The sequence below is a fragment of the Hyla sarda genome, chromosome 9 (assembly GCF_029499605.1).
Source record: "Hyla sarda isolate aHylSar1 chromosome 9, aHylSar1.hap1, whole genome shotgun sequence".
Classification (NCBI taxonomy): Eukaryota; Metazoa; Chordata; class Amphibia; order Anura; family Hylidae; genus Hyla; species Hyla sarda.
Genome location: NC_079197.1, coordinates 23,414,798 through 23,439,040, shown reverse-complemented (window position 1 = coordinate 23,439,040; position 24,243 = coordinate 23,414,798). Strand labels below are relative to the sequence as shown.

Genomic DNA, 24,243 nt, shown 5'->3' with positions numbered 1-24,243 from the left:
AGATGCGTCACAGAGCGGGTGAATCCTGTCATGGAGGGTTCTCAGTGATCCCTGTAATAACTATAATATATACATTATATGGTTATTATGTCATAGTTGTATCCAAAGACTCTACAAAAAATGTTATGAGCCCTTTATTGGGGGCTATTCAGGATAATTTAAAAAAAATATATGATTTTTTTCCCCTAGAACAACACCAATCCTGTCCACAGGTTGTTTGTAGTATTGCAGTTCTGTCAGTGGAGCCAACTTGTAATACCACACACAGCCTGAGGACAGAAGGGGCGTTGTTTTCAGACATACCCTATCCACAATCAGATCTGCAGAGCTAAAGATATTTGCATTGAGACACTAGGGGTGCCATGTGGCCCTCTATGGCCCTGTTCACACATGTTGCAGGTTCTGCACCAAATCCGACAACAATGTGCATTCCATGCACATAAATAGGGTTTCTGAAACCCTGTTCACATGGAATGGAGAATTTCCGTGTAGATTCTTGGCACTACTTGGAGATATACCACAGGCCTATGTCATGGGCGCTCCTCAGTGGGGGAGCCCAGGCTGTTCACCAGTTCCCTGTCAGGGCAGTCATAACGATGCTTGACCAATGGCTGGATTCCTAAAGAAGCCAATGTATGTACGCTGGGCACCACCGATCCCTTTGCTGTGCGCACAAGATAGGCCAGGTTGGCAGTAGAGAGTGGGTGGTGATGCCATGAATAAAGTGCGTCCGATGCCATGTGCAAAACTACAACTCCATTGGCTGTCCTAGCATGCTGAGAGTTGTAGTTTTTTTAAGAGCCGAGGCAAGTGCTCTCTATCTCCCATAGTGCAAGAAAAAGTGCAAACGTGTCACACAAAAAAAAACGTGCACAAAGGATGAGGTCTATCGTTAAGCCCTCCTCCAACAGGAGAGAGGCCCCCCCAACAAACCTACCCTTCACCTCCGGGCCAGAAGGCACCTGCAAGGATCCAGGTTCGATTACCCTTTTCGCCGAAGCTACTAAGGAGCCAAAATGCTCCTGGCTTCAACCTAGGCATTAACCAAGGTATCAGCCGAGGAGCCGTATACTGATGACATCTTGACCGAAGCCAAGATGCCCAGGGGTTGCAGGGAGGTGAGGAACCTAATGGCCACACACACCTCCCCTAGACCGCCAGGAGGGACACCCAGAAGGGCTACCGCATCCTGCGAATCCTGTGTACAAATAAAGACACAAACGTGGCACAGTGACAAACAAAAAAATTATAAATAAGTGGACGAGTGCAGATATACTGCCCGATCATCCATCCGGTTCTATAAAAATTGCCCTGATCCTAGCCAGAAGGCCGTGATACCAAGGGTGAGTTACAAAGGTGAAGAGTAATGGTGCAGTGCGTTCACTCCCCGAGGCACAGAATTACCTCGGCTCTACACCCCCAACCTCATGGCGAGACCCGGAGGAAACCGGTCACATCAGGACAGCCGTCGAGCTGATTCGTCAGAACCAGCCCCGTCACGCCCCAGTACACCTGCCCCCTCCATGAAGCATCCATCCTACATCAATGGCCAAAGACTAAACCACTTGATCAGAACAGATACTACACCTGATCTTAGCCAGAAGGCCGAGAAGCTGAGAGTTGTAGTTTTACAAAAGGACAGGACCCTTGTCAAATACAAAATTCAGAGGAGACCCTATAGACAAATACTGTGGGCACAATAAGATGGCTCTATTTTACATATTAGCGAATAGCGTAGTGAGCGATCCTAATGTCATCTCAGAATGGCACCATTTACTGGTATACTGGTTACGGCATCCATATAAGGCCAGGTTCAGAGGACAGTAATTCAGGCTCCATACAAGTCACAAGTCCTGACATGACTGTGGATCTAATGGGCCAAACCAAAAGCATCATGGATCCCTATGATATATCCCTATGATAGGTCCCAGTGATATACCCAAATGATAGATCCCTTTTGTATATCCCTATGATAGATCCCTATTAAATAACTCTATGTTAGATCCCTTACATATATCTCTACGATATATCCCTATGATAGATCCCTTTTATATATCCCTATGAGAGATCCCTATATACACATAAACATACACACATTGGGGACATTTATCATTGGCTTTACACCACTTTAATGTTTTAAATGTCCCTGCCAATTTTTTGCAATTGCATTTTTTTTTTTTGCACAATTTGTTTCCGCAATTTTCGGTAGAACATCTTTAAAGTATTTATTATTTGCGCAAATTAAATGTAGAAAGGTTTTTCTGCGCAAAGCCTATTTCTTTTGGCAAACTTACACCATTTAATAGGATACGTACAGATATGTCAGAGCACAAAGCTTAAAGGGGTACTCCGGTGAAAAATGTTTTTCTTTTAAATCAACTGGTGGTTAAACATATTTGTAAATTACTTCTATTAAAAAATCTTAATCCTTCCAGTACTTATTAGCTGCTGAATGCTACAGAGGAAATTCCTTTCTTTTTGGAACACTGATGACATCATGAGCACAGTGCTCTCTGCTGACATCTCTGTCCATTTTAGCAACTGTGCATGGCAAATGTGTGCTAAGGGCAGCATGGTGGCTCAGTGGTTAGCACTGATGCCTTGCAATGCTGGGGACTTGGGTTCAAATCCCACTAAGGACAACAATAAATAAAGTGTTATTATTATTATTATTATAATAATGTCAGCAGAGAGAACTGTGCTCGTGATGTCATCAGAGAGCATTCCAAAAAGAAAAGAATTTCCTCTGTAGTATTCAGCAGCTAATAAGTACAGGAAGGATTAAGATTTTTTAATAGAAGTAATTTACAAATATGTTTAACTTTCTGCCACCAGTTGATTTAAAAGAAAAAAGGTTTTCACCGGAGTACCCCTTTAAACCTAGCTCTGCAGTTCACTAGTTTCTATAATTGCGCAAAATTTATTAAGTCTGTGCACCATTTTAATACATTTTGAGAAACTGTGTAAAAAATACACCAAGCAAACGGGGGTAAAATCTATACTACTGCACACCAACATTGATAAATGTCCCCCATTGCGTTCAGATCAGACCTCCAAAGTAGGCTGCATTTACATCACAAGTTCAAAGTCGATTTTAGGAAGTTCACAATCGGCTGCCGTAGTGTCCGTGCTGGATCGGCACAGGCCCCGTTCAATCATATTATTCAGCTTGTGACAGCTTTCAGGTCATTTTCTGAACTAAACTAACTATTGGCACAGACTAAAAAACGTGGCAGACCAGGATTTTCATTCCAAACCAAAAGTTGGATACGTTCGGGAAAAATTAGATGACTACATTCAATGATTGAACAAGGCCTGTTCTGATCGAGCGCAGAGACCCCTGCAGTGGCGATTTTCAGCCTTTGTCGATGTACCCTTTTCACAGAAGCACAATTATTATGGTTGGTGATATATAGATGTACTGCCTCCTAGTGAGGGAAATTCCAGTATGGTGTAACCTAAACCTGAAGCCAATAATACAGTTCTGGGAGTGCTGGGGTTTAAAGGAGAACTCCACAGGATAGGGGATTAGAAGCTGATCGCGAGAGCTGTACTCGGTTCTTTTCGACGCTCCCATAGAAATTAATGGAGCGTCTGCCACCTACAGCACGTGCTCCTCACTGAGCGCCGGGTCCCATCCCTGTGATTGCGGGGGGCCCCAGCGGTCAGACCCTCCGACCACCCACGCCCCCCCCCCCCCCCTTGCAATCAGCTACTTATCAATTTTATCTATCTACTCTAGAGCAAAGATGTTTTGGGGCTGTCGCTGGGCAACACAGACTTTCAACTTCCTCCAAAGGTTTCCTATGGGGTTGAGATCTGGAGACTGGCTAGACCCCTCCAGGACCTTGAAATGCTTCTTATGAAGCCACTCCTTTCTTGCCTGGGTGGTGTGTTTGGGATCATTGTCATACTGAAAGACCCAGCCATGTTTCATCTTCAATGCCCTTGCTAATGGAAGGAGGTTTTCATTCAAAATCTCACGATACATGGCCCCATTTATTCTTACATGGATCAGTTGTCCTAGTCCCTTTGCAGAAAAACAGCCCCAAAGCGTGATGTTTCCACCCCCATGATTCACAGTAGATATGGTGTTCTTTGGATGCAACTCAGCAATCTTTCTCCTCAAAACACGACGAGTTGAGTTTTTACCAAAAAGTTCTACTTTGGTTTCATCTGACCATATGACGCTCTCCCATTCCTCTTCTGGATCATCCAAATGCTCTCTAGCAAACTTCAGATGGGCCCAGACATGTACTGGCTTAAGCAGGGGGATACATCTGGCACTGCATGATTTGAGTCCCTGGCAGCATAGTGTGTTACTGATGGTAGCCTTTGCTACTTTGGTCCCAGCTCTCTGCAGGTAATTCACTCGGTCCCCCCTTGTGGTACTGGATTTTTTTCTCAAGTTCTTGTGATAATTTTAAAAACCACAGGGGCAGGGGGAGATCCTGCATGGGGCCCCAGATCGAGGGAGATTATCAGTGGTCTTGCATGTCTTCCATTTTCTAATATTTGCTCCCACAGTTGATTTCTTCACACCAAGCTGCTTGCCTATTGCAGATTCAGTCTTTCCCGCCTGGTGCAGGTCAACAATTATGTTTCTGGTGTCCTTTGACAGCTCTTTGGTCATGGCCATAGTGGAGTTTGGAGTGTGACTGTTTGAGGCTGTGGACAGGTGTCTTTTATACTGATAACGAGTGGAGGACAGAGGAGACTCATACAGAAGAAGTTACAGGTCTGTGAGAGGCAGAAATCTTGCTTGTTTGTAGGTGACCAAATACTTATTTTCCACCATAATTTACAAATAAATTCTTTAAAAATCAGACAATGTGATTTTATGGATTTTATTTTCTCATTCTGTCTCTCATAGTTGAGGTATACCTATGATGAATTACAGGCCTCTCTCATCTTTTTAAGTGGGAGAACTTGTACAATTGGTGGCTGACTAAATACTTTTTTGCCCCACTGTAGATACAGATTTTGGTGCAGATTTTTAATCCTCCAGTCTGAACTCTGACAACCAGACACAGAATTTTTTAGCGACATCGTGTTCATGACAGCAGGTAGAAAAAATTACAGCGTGGGGGTCCTGGCTCCAGAAAGATAAACAGATTTGTAAATTACTTCTATTAAAAAATCTTAATCCTTTCAGTACTTTTGAACTGCTGAAGTTGAGTTGTTCTTTTCTGTCTAAGTGCTCTCTGATGACACGTGTCTTGGGAACCACCCAGTTTAGAAGCAAATCCCCATAGCAAACCTCTTCTACTCTGTGCAGTTCCTGAGACAAGCAGAGATGTCAGCAGAGAGCACTGTTGCCAGACAGAAAAGAACAACTCAACGTCAGCAGCTGATAATTATTGAAAGGATTAAGATTTTTTAATAGAAATAATTTACAAATCTGTTTAACTTTCTTGAGCCAGTTGAGATATATATATAGTGTCCCGGTACCGCATCCTATGCGGTCCCTTTATGTGTATGGGTCCCCATAGCCAGAGTCCCTAGGACGTAGGGGTCCATGTTGTATAATCTACCCCTTTTCACCTCTATTCCATCTAGTAAACCAGTAATTTATGCAAGGTTTATGTAAATATAGTTATATAAATGTAAATGAATAGTTATTCTCTCTTGTTCCTGCGCAGCCAAGCAGTAAGCATCTCTCTTGTTCCTGGGCTGTCAACCGAGAAGGACCTGCGCAGCTATTCTCGCAGTGAGTTAGGCCTGAGCCTTGGGGCGACGGCTCATCAATACTAAATCGAGAGTGTATCAATCCCCAGACACTCTGCAGCATCACCGGACCTAATCTAACCCCTAAATCCGGACGGATCTGCAATGTCTACCCTAAATTCAGAGACTTTCTAAATACCTCAAGGTCCGCAACAACTGTCAGTCACTGAGCAATATAAGGACTGTTATATTAGACTGTTCCTGTGCCTTGGATGTACCGTAAGCACTTAAGTAAAGTTGTTCAAGTTCAAGTTAAATCTCCTTGTGGACCTTCAGTCATTTCATGCACCTATCGTTACTGGGAAGGGTGGAGATAGGCCGGAGAATTACCTCAGCATATTAGCCCCCAGCCTGGCGTCACGAACTATAGGGTTAACATTAACCCCTCATATACCGACACAACATCCCCCCTACTATACACCCCACAAGGGCTACCACACACACACATATATATATATATATACAATTGTTTTTTCCTGCAATACTCCTTTAAAGGGTAAACTACATGCCAACTGCCTAGGATGCTAGAATTAAAGGGGCACCTCTGGGAAGTCAACTTATACCCTATCCACAGTGTCTGATTATGGGGGGGTACAACCTGAACTCCAAGCCCCTACGCCCTTACAAGAGATCATAGGAGGTTCCAGCATTCGGGTCCTCCACGATCAGACGCTTATCCCCTATCCTGTTGATAGGGGATAAATTGACTTCTCTGTAGTACCCCTTTGAAAAGGTTATCCAGCATTAGAAACCAAAACATAGCTGCTTTCTTCCAGGTACAGTGCCATTCTTGTCCCCAGGTTGTGTGTGGTATTGCAGCTCAGTTCTATTGAAGTGAATGGAGCCGAGTTGTAATACCATATACAACCTGCGGGTGTGGTGTGGTGCTGTATTTGGAAGAAAGCAGCCATTTAAAAAAAAAAAAAATCCTGGATAGACCCTATGAAGGGTGTGCACCTGTAGGAGCACACATTTAGACCACTGATATAATTGAGCCTTTAAGCCAATGATCTCCAAACTGTGGACCTCTAGCTGTTGCAAAACTACAACTCCTAGCATGCCCGGACAGCCAATGGCTGTCCGGGCATGCTGGGAGTTGTAGTTTTGCAACAGCTGGAGGTCCATGGATTAGAGACCACTGTCTTAAGCCCATGTAAACATTATATTTGGGACTATGATAGACATGGGGCCAGGAATTGTAATTTAAGCAATTGCCCATTGCATGGTCCTACAGCTTTATTATTGAAGATCAATATTTGTCCCCAGGCTAATAGCAAAAGTATGGAAACCTCCAGAGGAAAGTGAGTCTTCATCATACCAGGCCATTGTCCAAAAGCTGCAACCATGACAGCAGTGTAAAACAATCACACCCCATAACTGACTAAATCACACCCACGGTCAGAGGACTCACCTGAGCTAAATGAAAACCTGGACGGTAAGTTACAAGACAGCACCTAGACCGAAAATTAGCTTGGTACAGAAAATGCAAGCCCCCACCACAATCTATCTTCTTCCACCATCACTTAGAGAGGACGCCAGGTATGTATATAAACACTTGCCTTCAATATATATATATGTATTCTGTAACAGTACTACAACTATTACCACTGGGCAGGCCATGCATATATATATATATATATATATATATATATATATATATATATATAGTGTATATATATAACCAGTTTGGCACTCTGGAACCTACTGGCTTGGTTCCGCTTAACTAAACTAACCTAGAACATATCCCAACATGCACTAAAGGGGGCACCAATGTTAAGGTTGTACTCATGCTATTACTATTGGTGACTTTTAGTCTCGAATGAGACCCACAGCATTGCATATGGGTATAGTTTATGGTGGCCTAATGGCATATTATATTATTCCACCATGGTCTCCAGCCAGTGGCTCACCAGCTGTTGCGAAACAACAACTCCCAGCATGCCCTGACAACCTTTGTTCACAAACAACTTAGGAGAAGAGCTTATCCAGGATAAGAAAAACAGCTGATTTCTTCCAGAAACAGCACCACTCTAGCCGTCAGTTGGCGTGTGGTATTGCAGTTCAGTTCCATTGTGAATGGAGTGGAGTTTTAATACCACACACAACCTGTTTTTTTTTTTTCTCTTTAAGAAAGGAAGAATCCTGGGTTAGGCTGGGTTCACACTACGTTTTGTCCCATACGGGAGCGCATACGGCAGGGGGGAGCTAAAACCTCGCGCTCCCGTATGTGACCGTATGCGCTCCCGTATGTCATTCATTTCAATGAGCCGACCGGAGTGAAACGTTCGGTCCGGTCGGCTCATTTTTGCGCCGTATGCGCTTTTACAACCGGACCTAAAACTGTGGTCAACCACGGTTTTAGGTCCGGTTGTAAAAGCGCATACGGCGCAAAAATGAGCCGACCGGACCGAACGTTTCACTCCGGTCGGCTCCTTGAAATGAATGACATACGGGAGCACATACGGTGACATACGGGAGCGCGAGGTTTTAGCTCCCCCCTGCCGTATGCGCTCCCGTATGGGACAAAACGTAGTGTGAACCCAGCCTAAGACTATAAGACTACATTCACATCATGTTTAAGGCATACGGCAGCCGTGTCATACCCCATTGATTTCAATGAGCTGGAAGGAATCAGCTAGTGACTCTGGTCGAGTAATTTTTGAACAGTATTTTGTTGTCGGACTGAAACCCGTAGTCTGCTGCGGTTTCCGGTCTGGCAGCAAATATGGATACGGTCCAAAAATTACCTGACTAGCTGACTCCATCGGGCTTATTTAAAGGAATGGGGTACGGCACGGGTGTTGGATGCCCCAAATGTGATGTGAATGCAGCATAACCCATTAAAGCTTGCCATACACACAACATAGCTGTTAGCCAAACACTCGTTAGGCCAACACCTATCTATGCTGATCCCCCTATTTACAAGCACGCTTGGCCAAGAGTACATGTGTTCTCAATGGGGAAAGGGGAGAAATCCACTGCCAGACTCCTCTGGCAGTAGCTTTCCTTTACACAAAAGAATCAGGCAATTGAAGTCCCACATGCCCAACCCTTCTTTCCCCTAACATCTGCTTTTGGGAAGTGTCAGGAGGCTTTTATACATATTAGATGGTTGGCCAGTGCCAGCTATTATTTACCTAATGTGTTCGGACAGATTTATGAGCAAGTTTTAGTGCCGATCCTTCTCCACAGGCCCTATACAGACAAAGGATAAAGCTGACCTGAGTTGGGTCCCTCTCTCCAGGGGCCCAAAGCAACTACATAGGCTACTCTATGGATCTGAAAAGGGAAAGCTATGAGGGTGAAGTGGTGCATTTTGATATAGGCTGATCTATGGACACACTACAGTATACACATAAGACCCAACGTGTGTATTATCCCCTCTACCCCTGATGGAAAACATAGTTCAGAATGCTGTTCAATGCATCCACAGATCAGCTGGGAGCGCAGTGTGAAAACCACTTTGTTCACAGCTCTGAGTGAATAAGCATGGCTATGAGATCTCTCCAAAATACATATTCCTGTAGATGTCCCTTTATAAAATGACAGGCGATTTAATGGCTGCAAATATTGTTCTGCATGATTCCACATTAGTATCTCACATGGATACATTGGGAAAGTGCCCTTGGAAATCATATTGAACGGCTGGCACGATGAGCACCATATTTAGTGAAACCTACCGGAGCTGATGTACCTGTCAATAAATGTTGCCTGTAGGTAGTAAGATAATGTAACCTTACAAATAAGACGTCTTTTTTTTTCCTGAAGGTAAAGTGTTTTGGTACCATGCCAGAACACTGTGATCTGGGTTAGGAAGACACATTGAGAAAGATGTTGATGGATGTTTCCAGCAATAACAACAAAACACTAGATGGATTTTACAATGATCTCCGCCGGAAATATCCAGATGCCTTTAGCCTTGCTACTGACCTTGGCAGAAGGAATGGATCACTGCAGAAGTTACCACGGTTGGAGAAGACACCATCCCCTGTAATTGGATTCCCACCAAACTCTCCAAATGTTGCATCTCCTCCAAAATGGTCACCGGATGGTTTCCTTTCCAAGGTGAAATATCAGAAAACGCAAAACAATCAAAGAAAGGAAGAAGAAACATCTCAGCAAAGTGGCAATGCTGTTATTATCAAGGATCAAGCCATACCTGTGCCAACGTGGGCTCGGAAAGATTACCTAGATGCTCAAAAAGGGGTTTTATTTCATCTTCCAACTCTACGAACTCAGATTGAGCAAAACAAAGTTGAGCTAAAAAACAAGTTTAACCCCCTCAAAAAGACAGAGACCAAGCAAAGCTCCCCAATCCAGACAAGTTATAGTGTTCAAGGAAAGACCTTCAGTGATTATACCACCACAAAGTCCACCAATGATTATACTACCACACAGATCACTGGAGAATACACCACCACAAAGACCTCCAGAGATTACACAACCGCAAAAAACACCAAAGATTACACTACCACACAGACCACCGGAGAATACACCACCACAAAGACTTCCAAAGATTACACAACCACAAAGACTAACAAAGATTACGCTACCACACAGACCACCGGAGAATACACCACCACAAAGACTTCCAGAGATTACACAACCACAAAGACCAACAAAGATTACGCTACCACAAAGACCAAGTGTCACGATGCCGGCTGGCAGGTGGTGGATCCTCTGTGCCAGAGAGGGATTGGCGTGGACCGTGCTAGAGGATCGGTTCTAAGTCACTACTGGTTTTCACCAGAGCCCGCCGCAAAGCGGGATGGTCTTGCTGCGGCGGTAGTGACCAGGTCGTATCCCCTAGCAACGGCTCAACCTCTCTGGCTGCTGAAGAAAGGCGCGGTACAAGGGAGTAGACAGAAGCAAGGTCGGACGTAGCAGAAGGTCGGGGCAGGCAGCAAGGATCGTAGTCAGGGGCAACGGCAGAAGGTCTGGAATCACAGGCAAGGAACACACAAGGAACGCTTTCACTGGCACTAGGGCAACAAGATCCGGCGAGGGAGTGAAGGGGAAGTGAGGTGATATAGGGAAGTGCACAGGTGTAAACACTAATTGGAACCACTGCACCAATCAGCGGTGCAGTGGCCCTTTAAATCGCAAAGACCCGGCGCGCGCGCGCCCTAGGGAGCGGGGCCGCGCGCGCCGGGACAGAACTGACGGGGAGCGAGTCAGGTACGGGAGCCGGGGTGCGCATCGCGAGCGGGCGCTACCCGCATCGCGAATCGCATCCCGGCCGGAGGTGGTAACGCAGCGCCCCGGGTCCGTGGAACCGACCGGGGCGCTGCAGTGAGGGAAGTGTAGCGAGCGCTCCGGGGAGGAGCGGGGACCCGGAGCGCTCGGCGTAACAGTACCCCCCCCCTTGGGTCTCCCCCTCTTCTTGGGGCCTGAGAACCTGAGGATCAGACTTTTGTCCAGGATATTGTCCTCAGGTTCCCAGGACCTCTCTTCTGGACCACAACCCTCCCAATCCACTAAAAAAAAAGTTTTTCCTCTGACCTTTTTTGAGGCTAAGATCTCTTTGACAGAGAAGATGTCCGAGGAGCCGGAAACAGGAGTGGGAGGAACAGATTTAGGAGAAAAACGGTTGAGGATGAGAGGTTTAAGAAGAGAGACGTGAAAGGCATTAGGGATACGAAGAGAAGGAGGAAGAAGAAGTTTGTAAGAGACAGGATTAATTTGACACAAAACTTTAAAAGGACCAAGATAGCGTGGTCCCAACTTATAGCTCGGGACACGGAAACGGACATATTTAGCGGAGAGCCATACCTTGTCTCCAGGGGAAAAAATGGGAGGAGCTCTTCTTTTCTTATCTGCGAATCTCTTCATGCGAGAAGAAGCCTGTAAGAGAGAATTTTGGGTCTCTTTCCATATGGTGGAAAGATCACGAGAAATTTCATCCACAGCGGGCAGACCAGAGGGCAAGGGGGTAGGGAGGGGGGGAAGAGGGTGACGGCCGTACACCACGAAAAACGGAGATTTGGAGGAAGATTCAGAGATTCTGAAATTATACGAGAATTCGGCCCAAGGTAGAAGATCTGCCCAGTCATCCTGGCGGGAGGAAACAAAATGTCGTAAATAGTCACCCAAGATCTGGTTAATTCTCTCTACTTGTCCATTGGATTGAGGATGGTATGCAGAAGAAAAATTTAATTTAATCTTGAGTTGTTTACAGAGAGCCCTCCAGAATTTAGACACAAATTGGACGCCTCTATCCGAGACGATCTGTGTAGGTAACCCGTGAAGACGAAAAATGTGTACAAAAAATTGTTTAGCCAACTGAGGCGCTGAAGGAAGACCAGGAAGAGGGATGAAATGTGCCATTTTGGAGAATCGATCAACGACCACCCAAATAACAGTGTTGCCATGGGATGGGGGTAAGTCAGTAATAAAATCCATACCAATCAGAGACCAAGGTTGTTCGGGGACAGGTAGAGGATGAAGAAAACCAGCGGGCTTCTGGCGAGGAGTCTTATCCCGGGCACAGATAGTGCAGGCTCGCACAAAGTCCACCACATCAGTCTCTAGAGTCGGCCACCAATAGAAGCGAGAGATGAGTTGCACAGATTTCTTAATGCCCGCATGACCTGCGAGATGGGAGGAGTGACCCCATTTGAGGATCCCAAGGCGTTGGCGTGGAGAAACAAAGGTCTTTCCTGGAGGAGTTTGCCTGATGGAGGCTGGAGAAGTGGAAATCAGGCAGTCAGGAGGAATGATGTGTTGAGGAGAGAGTTCAATTTCAGAGGCATCTGAGGAACGAGAGAGAGCATCGGCCCTAATGTTCTTATCAGCAGGCCGAAAGTGAATTTCAAAATTAAATCGGGCAAAGAACAGAGACCACCTGGCCTGACGAGGATTCAGCCGTTGGGCAGACTGGAGGTAGGAGAGGTTCTTGTGATCGGTGTAAATAATAACTGGAAATCTTGATCCCTCCAGCAGATGCCTCCATTCCTCAAGTGCTAATTTAATGGCTAGAAGCTCTCGATCCCCGATGGAGTAGTTCCTCTCCGCCGGAGAGAAGGTCCTGGAAAAAAAACCACAAGTAACAGCATGCCCGGAAGAGTTTTTTTGTAGAAGGACAGCTCCAGCTCCCACTGAGGAGGCATCAACCTCCAATAGGAAGGGTTTAGATGGGTCAGGTCTGGAGAGCACGGGAGCCGAAGAAAAGGCAGACTTGAGTCGTTTAAAGGCGTCTTCCGCTTGAGGAGGCCAAGACTTGGGATCGGCATTTTTTTTTGTTAAAGCCACAATAGGAGCCACAATGGTAGAAAAATGTGGAATAAATTGCCTGTAATAATTGGCGAACCCCAAAAAACGTTGGATGGCACGGAGTCCGGAGGGGCGTGGCCAATCTAAGACGGCAGAGAGTTTATCTGGGTCCATTTGTAGTCCCTGGCCAGAGACCAAGTATCCTAGAAAAGGAAGAGATTGGCATTCAAACAGACATTTCTCTATTTTGGCATAGAGTTGATTATCACGAAGTCTCTGAAGAACCATACGGACATGCTGGCGGTGTTCTTCAAGATTGGCAGAAAAAATCAGGATATCGTCCAGATATACAACAACACAGGAGTATAGGAGATCACGAAAAATTTCATTAACAAAGTCTTGGAAGACGGCAGGGGCGTTGCATAGACCAAAGGGCATGACCAGATACTCAAAGTGTCCATCTCTGGTGTTAAATGCCGTTTTCCATTCATCCCCCTCTCTGATGCGGATGAGATTATAAGCACCTCTTAAGTCCAGTTTGGTAAAAATATGGGCACCTTGGAGACGATCAAAGAGTTCAGAGATGAGGGGTAGGGGGTAGCGGTTCTTAACCGTGATTTTATTAAGACCGCGGTAGTCAATGCAAGGACGTAGAGAGCCATCTTTTTTGGACACAAAGAAAAATCCGGCTCCGGCAGGAGAGGAGGATTTACGGATAAAGCCCTTTTTTAAATTTTCTTGGACGTATTCAGACATGGCAAGAGTCTCTGGGACGGACAGAGGATAGATTCTGCCCCGGGGTGGAGTAGTGCCCGGGAGGAGGTCAATGGGACAATCATAAGGCCTGTGAGGAGGTAGAGTCTCAGCTTGTTTTTTGCAAAAAACGTCCGCAAAGTCCATATAGGCCTTAGGGAGACCGGTTACATGAGGAAGCACAGGGACACGGCAAGGTTTACTGGGAACCGGTTTTAAGCAGTCCTTGGAACAAGAGGGCCCCCAACTCTTGATCTCCCCAGTGGACCAATCCAGGATTGGGGAATGGAGTTGAAGCCAGGGAAGTCCAAGAAGGATTTCAGAAGTGCAATTGGGGAGGACCAACAGTTCAATCCTCTCATGATGAGATCCGATGCACATTAGAAGGGGCTCCGTGCGGAAACGTATAGTACAGTCCAATCTTTCATTGTTTACACAATTGATGTAGAGGGGTCTGGCGAGACTGGTCACCGGGATGTTGAACCTGTTGACGAGAGAGGCCAAGATAAAATTTCCTGCAGATCCAGAGTCCAAGAAGGCCACAGCAGAGAAGGAGAAGGCAGAGGCAGACATCCGCACAGGCACAGTAAGACGTGGAGAAGCAGAGTAGACATCAAGGACTGTCTCACCTTTGTGCGGAGTCAGCGGACGTCTTTCCAGGCGGGGAGGACGGATAGGACAATCCCTCAGGAAGTGTTCGGTACTAGCACAGTACAGGCAGAGATTCTCCATGCGGCGTCGTGTCCTCTCTTGGGGTGTCAGGCGAGACCGGTCGACCTGCATAGCCTCCACGGCGGGAGGCACAGGAACAGGTTGCAGGGGACCAGAGGAGAGAGGAGCCGGGGAGAAGAAACGCCTCGTGCGAACAGAGTCCATATCCTGGCGGAGCTCCTGACGCCGTTCGGAAAAACGCATGTCAATGCGAGTGGCAAGATGGATGAGTTCATGTAGGTTAGCAGGGATTTCTCGTGCGGCCAGAACATCTTTAATGTTGCTGGATAGGCCTTTTTTAAAGGTCGCGCAGAGTGCCTCATTATTCCAGGATAATTCTGAAGCAAGGGTACGGAACTGTACGGCATACTCGCCAACGGAAGAATTACCCTGGACCAGGTTCAACAGGGCAGTCTCAGCAGAAGAGGCTCGGGCAGGTTCCTCAAAGACACTTCGAATTTCCGAGAAGAAGGAGTGTACAGAGGCAGTGACGGGGTCATTGCGGTCCCAGAGCGGTGTGGCCCAAGCCAGGGCTTTTCCAGACAGCAGGCTGACTACGAAAGCCACTTTAGACCTTTCGGTGGGGAACTGGTCCGACATCATCTCCAAGTGTAATGAACATTGGGAAAGAAAGCCACGGCAAAACTTAGAGTCCCCATCAAATTTATCCGGCAAGGATAGTCGTATTCCAGAAGCGGCCACTCGCTGCGGAGGAGGTACAGGAGCTGGCGGAGGAGATGATTGCTGGAGCTGTGGTAGTAACTGTTGTAGCATAACAGTCAGTTGAGACAGCTGTTGGCCTTGTTGCGCAATCTGTTGTGACTGCTGGGCGACCACCGTGGTGAGGTCAGCGACAACTGGCAGAGGAACTTCAGCGGGATCCATGGCCGGATCTACTGTCACGATGCCGGCTGGCAGGTGGTGGATCCTCTGTGCCAGAGAGGGATTGGCGTGGACCGTGCTAGAGGATCGGTTCTAAGTCACTACTGGTTTTCACCAGAGCCCGCCGCAAAGCGGGATGGTCTTGCTGCGGCGGTAGTGACCAGGTCGTATCCCCTAGCAACGGCTCAACCTCTCTGGCTGCTGAAGAAAGGCGCGGTACAAGGGAGTAGACAGAAGCAAGGTCGGACGTAGCAGAAGGTCGGGGCAGGCAGCAAGGATCGTAGTCAGGGGCAACGGCAGAAGGTCTGGAATCACAGGCAAGGAACACACAAGGAACGCTTTCACTGGCACTAGGGCAACAAGATCCGGCGAGGGAGTGAAGGGGAAGTGAGGTGATATAGGGAAGTGCACAGGTGTAAACACTAATTGGAACCACTGCACCAATCAGCGGTGCAGTGGCCCTTTAAATCGCAAAGACCCGGCGCGCGCGCGCCCTAGGGAGCGGGGCCGCGCGCGCCGGGACAGAACTGACGGGGAGCGAGTCAGGTACGGGAGCCGGGGTGCGCATCGCGAGCGGGCGCTACCCGCATCGCGAATCGCATCCCGGCCGGAGGTGGTAACGCAGCGCCCCGGGTCCGTGGAACCGACCGGGGCGCTGCAGTGAGGGAAGTGTAGCGAGCGCTCCGGGGAGGAGCGGGGACCCGGAGCGCTCGGCGTAACACCAAGGGTGAAAACACCACCACAAAGACCTCCAGAGATTACACAACCACAAAAAACACCAAAGATTACACTACCATACAGAACTCCGGAGAATACACCACCACAAAGACCTCGAGAGATAACACAAATACAAAGACCACCAATGATTTTACCACAACACAGACCTTCAGAGATTACAAAACCACAAATACCTCCAGAGATTACATTCCCGCAAAGACTACCAATGATTATACCACCACAAAGTCCACTAATGATTATACCACCACACAGACCACTAGAGATAACATTACTACAAAGACCACAAATCACTACATCACCACACAGACAGACAGAGATTACACCAGCACAAAGCCCACCAAGGATTATATCACCACACAGATGATCAGAAATGACACCCCCACAAAACCCACCAAGGACAACAGAGATCACATTAGAGATCACACCACCGCAAATGATTTCACCATCGGAGATGACACCACTATGAAAGAAAGTTCCACATCACAAACAAATATTGCTGGAGTTAAGTCAGATCCATTAGGGACCATTATGAAAGAACTGTTGCCCAACAAGCCTAGTGGATTAATGAAAGACCTGCCCAAGACCACCAAGAGGTTTCCCAGTAATGGTAAAAATTTTGTTTATTTTAATGTGTACCCCTTAAATTAGAATGACTTACATGTAGCCATCTATAGCTTACACAAGAGAGAATTATCTTCCTTCTGTAGGGGATCTACTTTGTATACTATTCCCAGGGAACACTGCCTTTTAAGGAGTAGTCCAGTTAAAAAACGTATCCACTATCCGCAAAATAGAGGATGAGTGTCTGATTGCGGGGGGTCCAAACGCTAGGACCCTCGCAATCTCCTGCCATGGAAGCTGTGTCAACCATGGAGCCGACACTCCTCTCCATGCATCTCTATAGGAGAGCTGAAGATACAGCGCTCGTGTATCTCTGGCTCTCCCATAGAGATGAAAGGGGGCATGTCGGCCACCACTTCGTACCGTGGTCGACACACTTCATTCATGGAGAGAGCTGGGCAGGAGATCGGGGATAATTATATATATATATATATATATATATATATATATATATATATATTTTTTTTTTTTAAATGGACTACTCCTTTAAGACTCCCTCACATCCAAGATACAATATATGACAGTCTCACTCAGGGGGTAGCCACAGGGGCAATAGTGAAACAAATATATGTGTGCTTAAGGCTGGATTGGATCCATCGCAAACTACTACATATATTCACTTACACCACAATTATGTCTGTTGTGGCGTAGTAGCCTCCATTGACCTGGCTTAAAGGGAATGTCCATCAAAAAAATAATAACATAATATATTTTAAGAGCTGGGACCCCCCCGCGATCTCCTGAACGGGACCCAGCTCTGAGTGAGGAGTGCGTGTGGTAGATGGTACGCACTCCATTGAAATTAATGAAGGGTAGATGACACGCGCTCCTGACTGAACGAGATGGGGTCCCATTTAGGAGATTGCGGGTGGAGGTCCCAGCAGTCAAGCCCCCCGCGATCAGCTACTTATCCCCTATCCTGTGGATAGGGGATCAGTTAATTTTGGCCACAGTACTCCCTTAAAGGGGTTATCCACCATAAGGTTGCAGATTGATCCCTCCACCCATTGAAGCAGACAGGCTCCCTGTCATCAGCTGACTAGTGAGTCAGGTCTTGGCTGCATTGCAAGCTGGGAAAAATCTGAGACAACAGTCATTTTGTATGCTGGTAAAAATAAATAGTGGGGTGAAAATCACAGAAGAATTGTGAGAAAACCGTCACATACAGGTACAGACACTATATTGTGAACTACACTAACTTTACAGCCCCTGTAGCATAGTCAAATAAAAAAAGTTCCTGGAATATCCCTTTAATTGTGTTCATGAACCCTCTGAATATATTCCACCACAGACCCTTATGTCTCATAGGCTTTCTGCTCTCTTTCTTTTTGCAGGTACAGGTGGCTACATTTCAGACAGTGACTCTGGAGTCACCCCGTGTGTGCCCATGAAAGTATTCAGGTAATTTATAATGTACTAGCTGAGTACCCGGCGTTGCCCGGTTTTTCCATCCTAATCCTTGTTGGGGAGGAAAATAAACAAAGGAGGAAGCTTTTGACTTCATATCCCGTCCTCATATGTTGTTGTCATATCCCAACCCCACATCCCGACCTCCTATCCCATCCTCCTGTCCCGACCTCCTGTCCCGACCTCCTGTCCCGACCTCCTGTCCTGACCTCCTGTCCCGACCTCCTATCTCGACCTCCTATCCCGACCTCCTATCCCGACCTCCCATCCCGACCTCCTATCCCGACCTCCTATCCTGACCTCCTATCCCGACCTCCTATCTCAACCTCCTATCCAGACCTCCTATCCCGTCCTACTTTCCCATCCTCCTTTCCCGTCCTCATATCTCAACCTCCTATCCCAACCTCCTATCCCGACCTCCTATCCCGTCCTCCTATCCCGACCTCCTTTCCCGTGCTCTTATCTCGACCTCTTATCTTGACCTCCTATCCCGTCCTCCTATCCCGTCCTCCTATGCCGTCCTCCTATCCCGACCTCCTATCCTGACCTCCTATCCCGACCTCCTATCCCAACCTCCTATCTCGACCTCCTATCTCGACCTCCTATCCCGACCTCCCATCCCGACCCGTAATATGTGTTCCAGGTATTGAAATATCTCCAGCCGTACAGAAGTTATATGGGAACATACATTTCCCATTGATTTGCATGGGACTTTAAACAAAAACCGCGACCCTCACAAATGGGGGTAGTTAAGGGTTAAATTAACTATCATATATTTTAAGTGGACATATAAGTAACATGTAACCAAGTATTATCGAAATATCGCCAGCCGTTTAGAAGTTATGCAGTTATATTTCCCATTGACTTGCATGGGACTTTAAACATAAGGCCCACCCCTGGCAAATGGGGTGAGTAAGGGTTAAATCACCTATCCTATGTTTGTTGTTGACATATAAGTAACATGTGTTCCAAGTTTCATGTTAATATCTTTAGCCGTTTGAAAGTTTTTGTGGAACATACACACATACACACACACACACACACACGTTGAGTTTTATATATATATATATATATATATATATATATATATATATATATAGATGAAACCTGGAGGTGCTACAACACAAAGACAGTGCTCACCAATCATAATACCATTGGGAATGAACAGTGGCCTATCAAATTATAAAGTAGGTTGGAAAGAAGCCATTGTGAACCCTATGAACATGGGTTGACCCATTTCAATTCCTAAAATTACAACAAATTTCCTAATTTCCATTTTATTCTAGTTATTGTGAATGATGGGATCCAATCATCGGACCATGTAGACGGTTGCCTTCCAACCATCAGTTATGTTGGATCCGTCTTATCAGTACCGGTTAAGCGGTTTGAAGTGCAGCTGTCCCTCAAGTTACAATATTAACTGGTTCCAGGACGACCATTGTATGTTGAGATCATAACTCTATGGAAACCTGGTAATTGGTTCTGAAGCCCCCAAAATGTCATCCAAAAATAGGAAAAAGTGAGGATTAAAGAAAGATAAGTAGATAACCAATACAGATGAAGCAAATCCTTACATATAAAAGATCTGATGGGAGCTGTAAATCGCTGTCTATGTAGAGGACAGGAATTTCTTAAAGGAGTACTCCAGGATAGAAAAATTGTCCTCCATACTGCAGGCAGTAAAAAAATTAAGAGATACATACCTTCCTTCGCTCCCCTGGTGCCTCTGGTAACCCACTCTGGTATCCGCCGTGATCCTCTTCCTGGTTGCCATTGGTCGGTAAGTCATACTGCATTTAGCCAATCACCGGCCGCAGCGAAGTCCCGACTCAGCCGGCAATAGGCTGAGCGGCAGTGTGATTTTTTGGCCCCGGCACTGGAGCCGCCCTCACCTGGTGTCCAAAGGAGCAGCTAACTCTGACACATGTAAAAAGTAGTACAGAACATGTAATACCTCCCTGTACTGTAGGGGGCGCTACCAGACACCAGTCAGTGCATACACTTCAGTAATACAGGTAAAGAGTAGTACAGAACATATAATACCTCCCTGTACAGTAGGGGGCACTACCAGACACCCAGTCAGTGCATGCACTTCAGTAATACAAAGGTTTTACCAGTGAAATTCCCATTCTGATTGGTCATATTTTCCGGCCATTGACACGTTTTGCAGATCTGGACTGTCTGTACATTGTCTGGATTCAAGTTACAATGGTCTAGAAAAGACCATTGTGTGTTAAAAATATTGGGGGAGATTTATCAAAACGTGTCAGGAGGAAAAGTTGCTGAGTTGTCCATAGCAACCAATCATAGCAACCAAACAAAAATGAAAGAAGCGATCTGATTGGTTGCTATGGGCAACTCAGCAACTTTTCCTCTGGACAGGTTTTGATAAATCTCCCCTATTGTATGTTGAGGCCACTGTATAAGCAGGATTTAGATATACTTTAGACCGGGGTCTCAAACTGTAGCCCTCCAGATGATGCAAATCCTCAACTCCCAGCATGCCCGGACAGCCAGCCGTTGGCTGTCCGGACATGCTGTGAATTGAAGTTTTGCAACATCTGAAGGGTCACAGTTTGAGACCACTGCTCTGGATCTTTAACCTGTAGGAGATGTTGAAGGCCTCAAATAGGTATTTGAAGGCCACATCCACCATATTCCCTGCAATCATTTGCAATTCTCATGTGTAGAAGTCTTCCCTTCCTCAGAATTTCTACTTATCCAGCAGACAAGTTTGTGAAATCTCTTCCAGATGGCGTTGGGTGCCTTCATTGTACTTTACAATGTATCCCTCATTGTCCTCTCTCCGCTTAGCAATGCAGTTTCCCCTAAGGAAGCATTTCCCACATATGGTAGATACATGCTTTTCCGTAGTAACATACTGGAGTAAAATGGGACGCTGGAGAAATAAAGTCGGTAAATCCCATATGAGACACCGAGCTTCGTTGGTTTTCCCTGACTCAAATAGAAATTAATGCTGTTACTATCTGTGGCCAAAAACAATCATCCCTGGGTATATGCAGATGGATCTTTCTGCCAGTCTGTTCCCAAAACTGAAGCCACCTTCAGAATGTCTCAACAATACCGTAAATATTTTTGCATGCTGTCCCCTCATGGGCTCAAAATTACTCTGGACAGTTCCTAAAATGGACATAGGGGACAGCAGAGAGCCCTTTAATATGGCTGAAAAAAAAAAATGTCCATCAAGTGTCCCTCAAGTTCAACCAAGGGAGAAGAGAAGGTGGATGAAAGGGGTACTCCGGGGCTGGACATCTTATTCCCTATCCACAGGATAGGGGATAAATGACTAATCGAAGGGGGTCCGACTACTGGGACCCCAGCTCTCTTCATTACTGTCGACCACCGTACGAAGCGGTGGCTGACACGCAGCCGCCATGAGAGAGCTGGAAATACAGCATTCATGTATCTTTGGCTCTCCCGTAGAGATAAATGGAACGAGCATGTTGGCCACTGTCTTGTGCAGTTGTCAACAGTAATCTGTGCACAGAGCAGAGGTCGTTCCATTCATGGAGAGAGAAGGAGTGCCGGGCAGGAGATTTCGGGGGTACCAGCAGTCAGATCCCCGTGATCAGACACTTCTCCCCTATCCTGTGCAGGGCCAGCTCTGCCTATAGGCAAAATAGGCAGCTGCCTAGAGCAACCTATTGATGGGGGCGCCACTCTGTCTGCTGCAATAAAGATAGCCAGCATCTGAAGCACCCGCCCATCTAAAGCACCTGCCCATCAAGAAAAACCCTGCCACGCTACCCCCACCCGTACTATAATAATCAGCAATTTTCAGCCTGCTGGAGGAGCGCTGCGCCACCTCCAAGGCAGACAGGGGCGATCACTAAGGTGAGGTCCGTATAACATCCTGACATCGTGCGCGCCTCAATCGGGAGGAGCCAATTAGCTTTCGCCTAAGGTGGCAAAAATCCCTGGACCAGGTCTGATAGGGGATAAAATGCCCTGCATTGGAGTACCCCTTGAAAGAAAGGCTTATGAGCATACAAATGGGGGGGGGTTCAAGAATTCTATACTTCTACATAGGCATTTATGTTATTTTGTTCTCAGAATTCATCATCAACTTCTATTAAAAAATCTTTACCCTTCCAGTACTTTTTAGCAGCTGTGTGCTACAGAGGACATTCCTTTCTTTTTTAATTTCTTTTTTGTCTTGTCCACAGTGCTCTCTGCTGACACCTCTGTCCATGCCAGGAACTGTCCAGAGCAGCATAGGTTTGCAATGGGGATTTTCTCCTGCTCTGGACAGTTCCTGATACGGGCATCAGGTGTCAGGAGAGAGCACTGTGGACAAGATTAAAAATAAATTCAAAAAGAAAAGAATTTCCTCTGTAGCATACAGCTGCTAAAAAGTACTGGAAGGGTAAAGATTTTTTTTTATCAAAGTAATTTACAAATCTGTTTAACTTTCTGGCACCAGTTGATTTAAAAAATGTTTTCCACCGGAGTACCCCTTTAACTGTTTTTGCTGTGACCAGTTCCTGAGGTAGATTGTTCCACAAATTCACAGTTCTTATGGTAAAGAAGCCTTCGGAAACTAAACCTTATTTTCTCCAAGCAGAGGGAGGACCACCTTGTCTTTTGAGGGTGTTTTACCTCCAAAAGTCCATCATAACAAAGATGTTCCACGTGCCATTTTAATTTAGCTCTGTGCCTTTGTATGTTTTCCAGTTTCAGGGCATCCTTTCCATTCAGTCTTACCACAGTGGTCGTATCCCACAATATGCCATCATTATCTTTACCGAGACACCCCCATTTCTACGAGTAGACAGGGGTCTGGTCTACACAATAGCTGTACATGACCTCTAGAGCTATAGCACAAGTTCAAAGTCTTTACCCGAGTCAACATTTCAGGCACATCTTGCACATTTGCATGATATTGCACAGAACCGGCGCAGGGCGAATAATAAGAAGCGGAATGAGGGTTTACTCTAATGTATGGACGTAGCCAGGAAATGCTTGATGTACATTAAAAATGTGCTGACTCGTGAGATGTCTGTACAGTTCATAAATGACACAAATGTCTCATTCTATGCAATAATATTTGCACAACGTTATTAAAAAAAAAAAGTCATTTCGATGGGACCGATGCAATTATCTTATGACTAATGTATACGCTGGAGTGGAAATTGTTGGAGGACATTTTATATGTAATAGTGGTGATTATTCATGGCCGGAAAAAAAACTAAAAACAGAAAAATTACAGACTCCGACAGTGTTTCCCAACCCGGGTGACTCTGAAGGCTTTCAGGGCATGCTGGGAGTTGTAGTTTTGCAACAGCTGGAGGTACCCCAGTTGAAAAACACTGAGGTAGGACAATGTGGTTGTCCAACTTTATGATGTTTACCAAAGAAATTCAGTGCACGTGCTCAGCATCATATTCAGAGGTTGTCTTTGGGAAAAGGATTGATGTATAAGTGCTGGCAGCCGAAGGCTTTCAGGGCATGCTGGGAGTTGTAGTTTTGCAACAGCTGGAGGCACCCTGGTTGGAAAATACTGAGGTAGGACAAAGTGGTTGTCCAACTTTATGATGTTTACGAAAGAAGTTGAGTGCACGTGCTCAGCATCATGTCCAGAGGTTGTCTTTGGGAAAAGGATGTACGAGTGCTGGCAGCCGAAGGCTGTTCGGGCATGCTGGGAGTTGTTTTTTTGCAACAGCTGGAGGCACCCTGTCAGGAAATACTGGGCTAAGATCATGTTTACCTCTGTATTTGAAAAAGTAAGTCATTTCATGGTGGGCCGGTCTGGTCAGTCCAGGAGGGCTACCCTCTTGCCAGTTACTGTGGGGCACATGAGGAGGAGGGGTGAAGTAGGTCAGGGCAAAGCCTTTAGTATGGCCATGGATGGCTTTTTACCTGGTTAACTCTGTATGTGCCACTGTGGACCCTTTTGTAATTGGGTGTCTGCCCAAGATAGAAAGTCCTTGACCCTGGGGTAAACTTGAGTGGAGTGTCTAGGGGTGTGACCATGATAGTGTGTGCAAAACTTCAGTCCAGACATGGAGATAATATTTATGTAGAGGTTATTGGAAGTCCCCTGTGCCCAACCAGACAATATTATGTCCTTTACAGCACAAGGTAGCAAAGTTACAGGGGCGAATCCATCATAAGGTTTCAAACCTTTTTTTTTTGGAGAAAATAAAAGTTGCAAAAAAAAAAAAAAATTCT

The 24,243-nt window shown here is 46.1% G+C and overlaps 1 protein-coding gene and 1 pseudogene across 1 annotated transcript in view; one reads left to right on the top strand and one right to left on the bottom strand.

Moving 5' to 3' along the window:
- The first annotated feature begins 12 nt into the window (after positions 1-12).
- The window catches only part of LOC130291884 (uncharacterized), an 88,442-nt gene continuing 64,211 nt past the window's right edge, over positions 13-24,243 (top strand). The window contains exons 1-4 of the mRNA XM_056541317.1: positions 13-53; positions 9,496-10,383; positions 16,012-16,630; positions 17,979-18,045. Of these exons, the coding sequence (XP_056397292.1) occupies positions 9,559-10,383; positions 16,012-16,630; positions 17,979-18,045 (1,511 nt within the window). The 5' untranslated portion in view covers positions 13-53; positions 9,496-9,558. The remainder of the gene's footprint in view (positions 54-9,495; positions 10,384-16,011; positions 16,631-17,978; positions 18,046-24,243) is intronic.
- On the bottom strand, positions 1,526-1,617 carry LOC130292160 (U2 spliceosomal RNA; annotated as a pseudogene).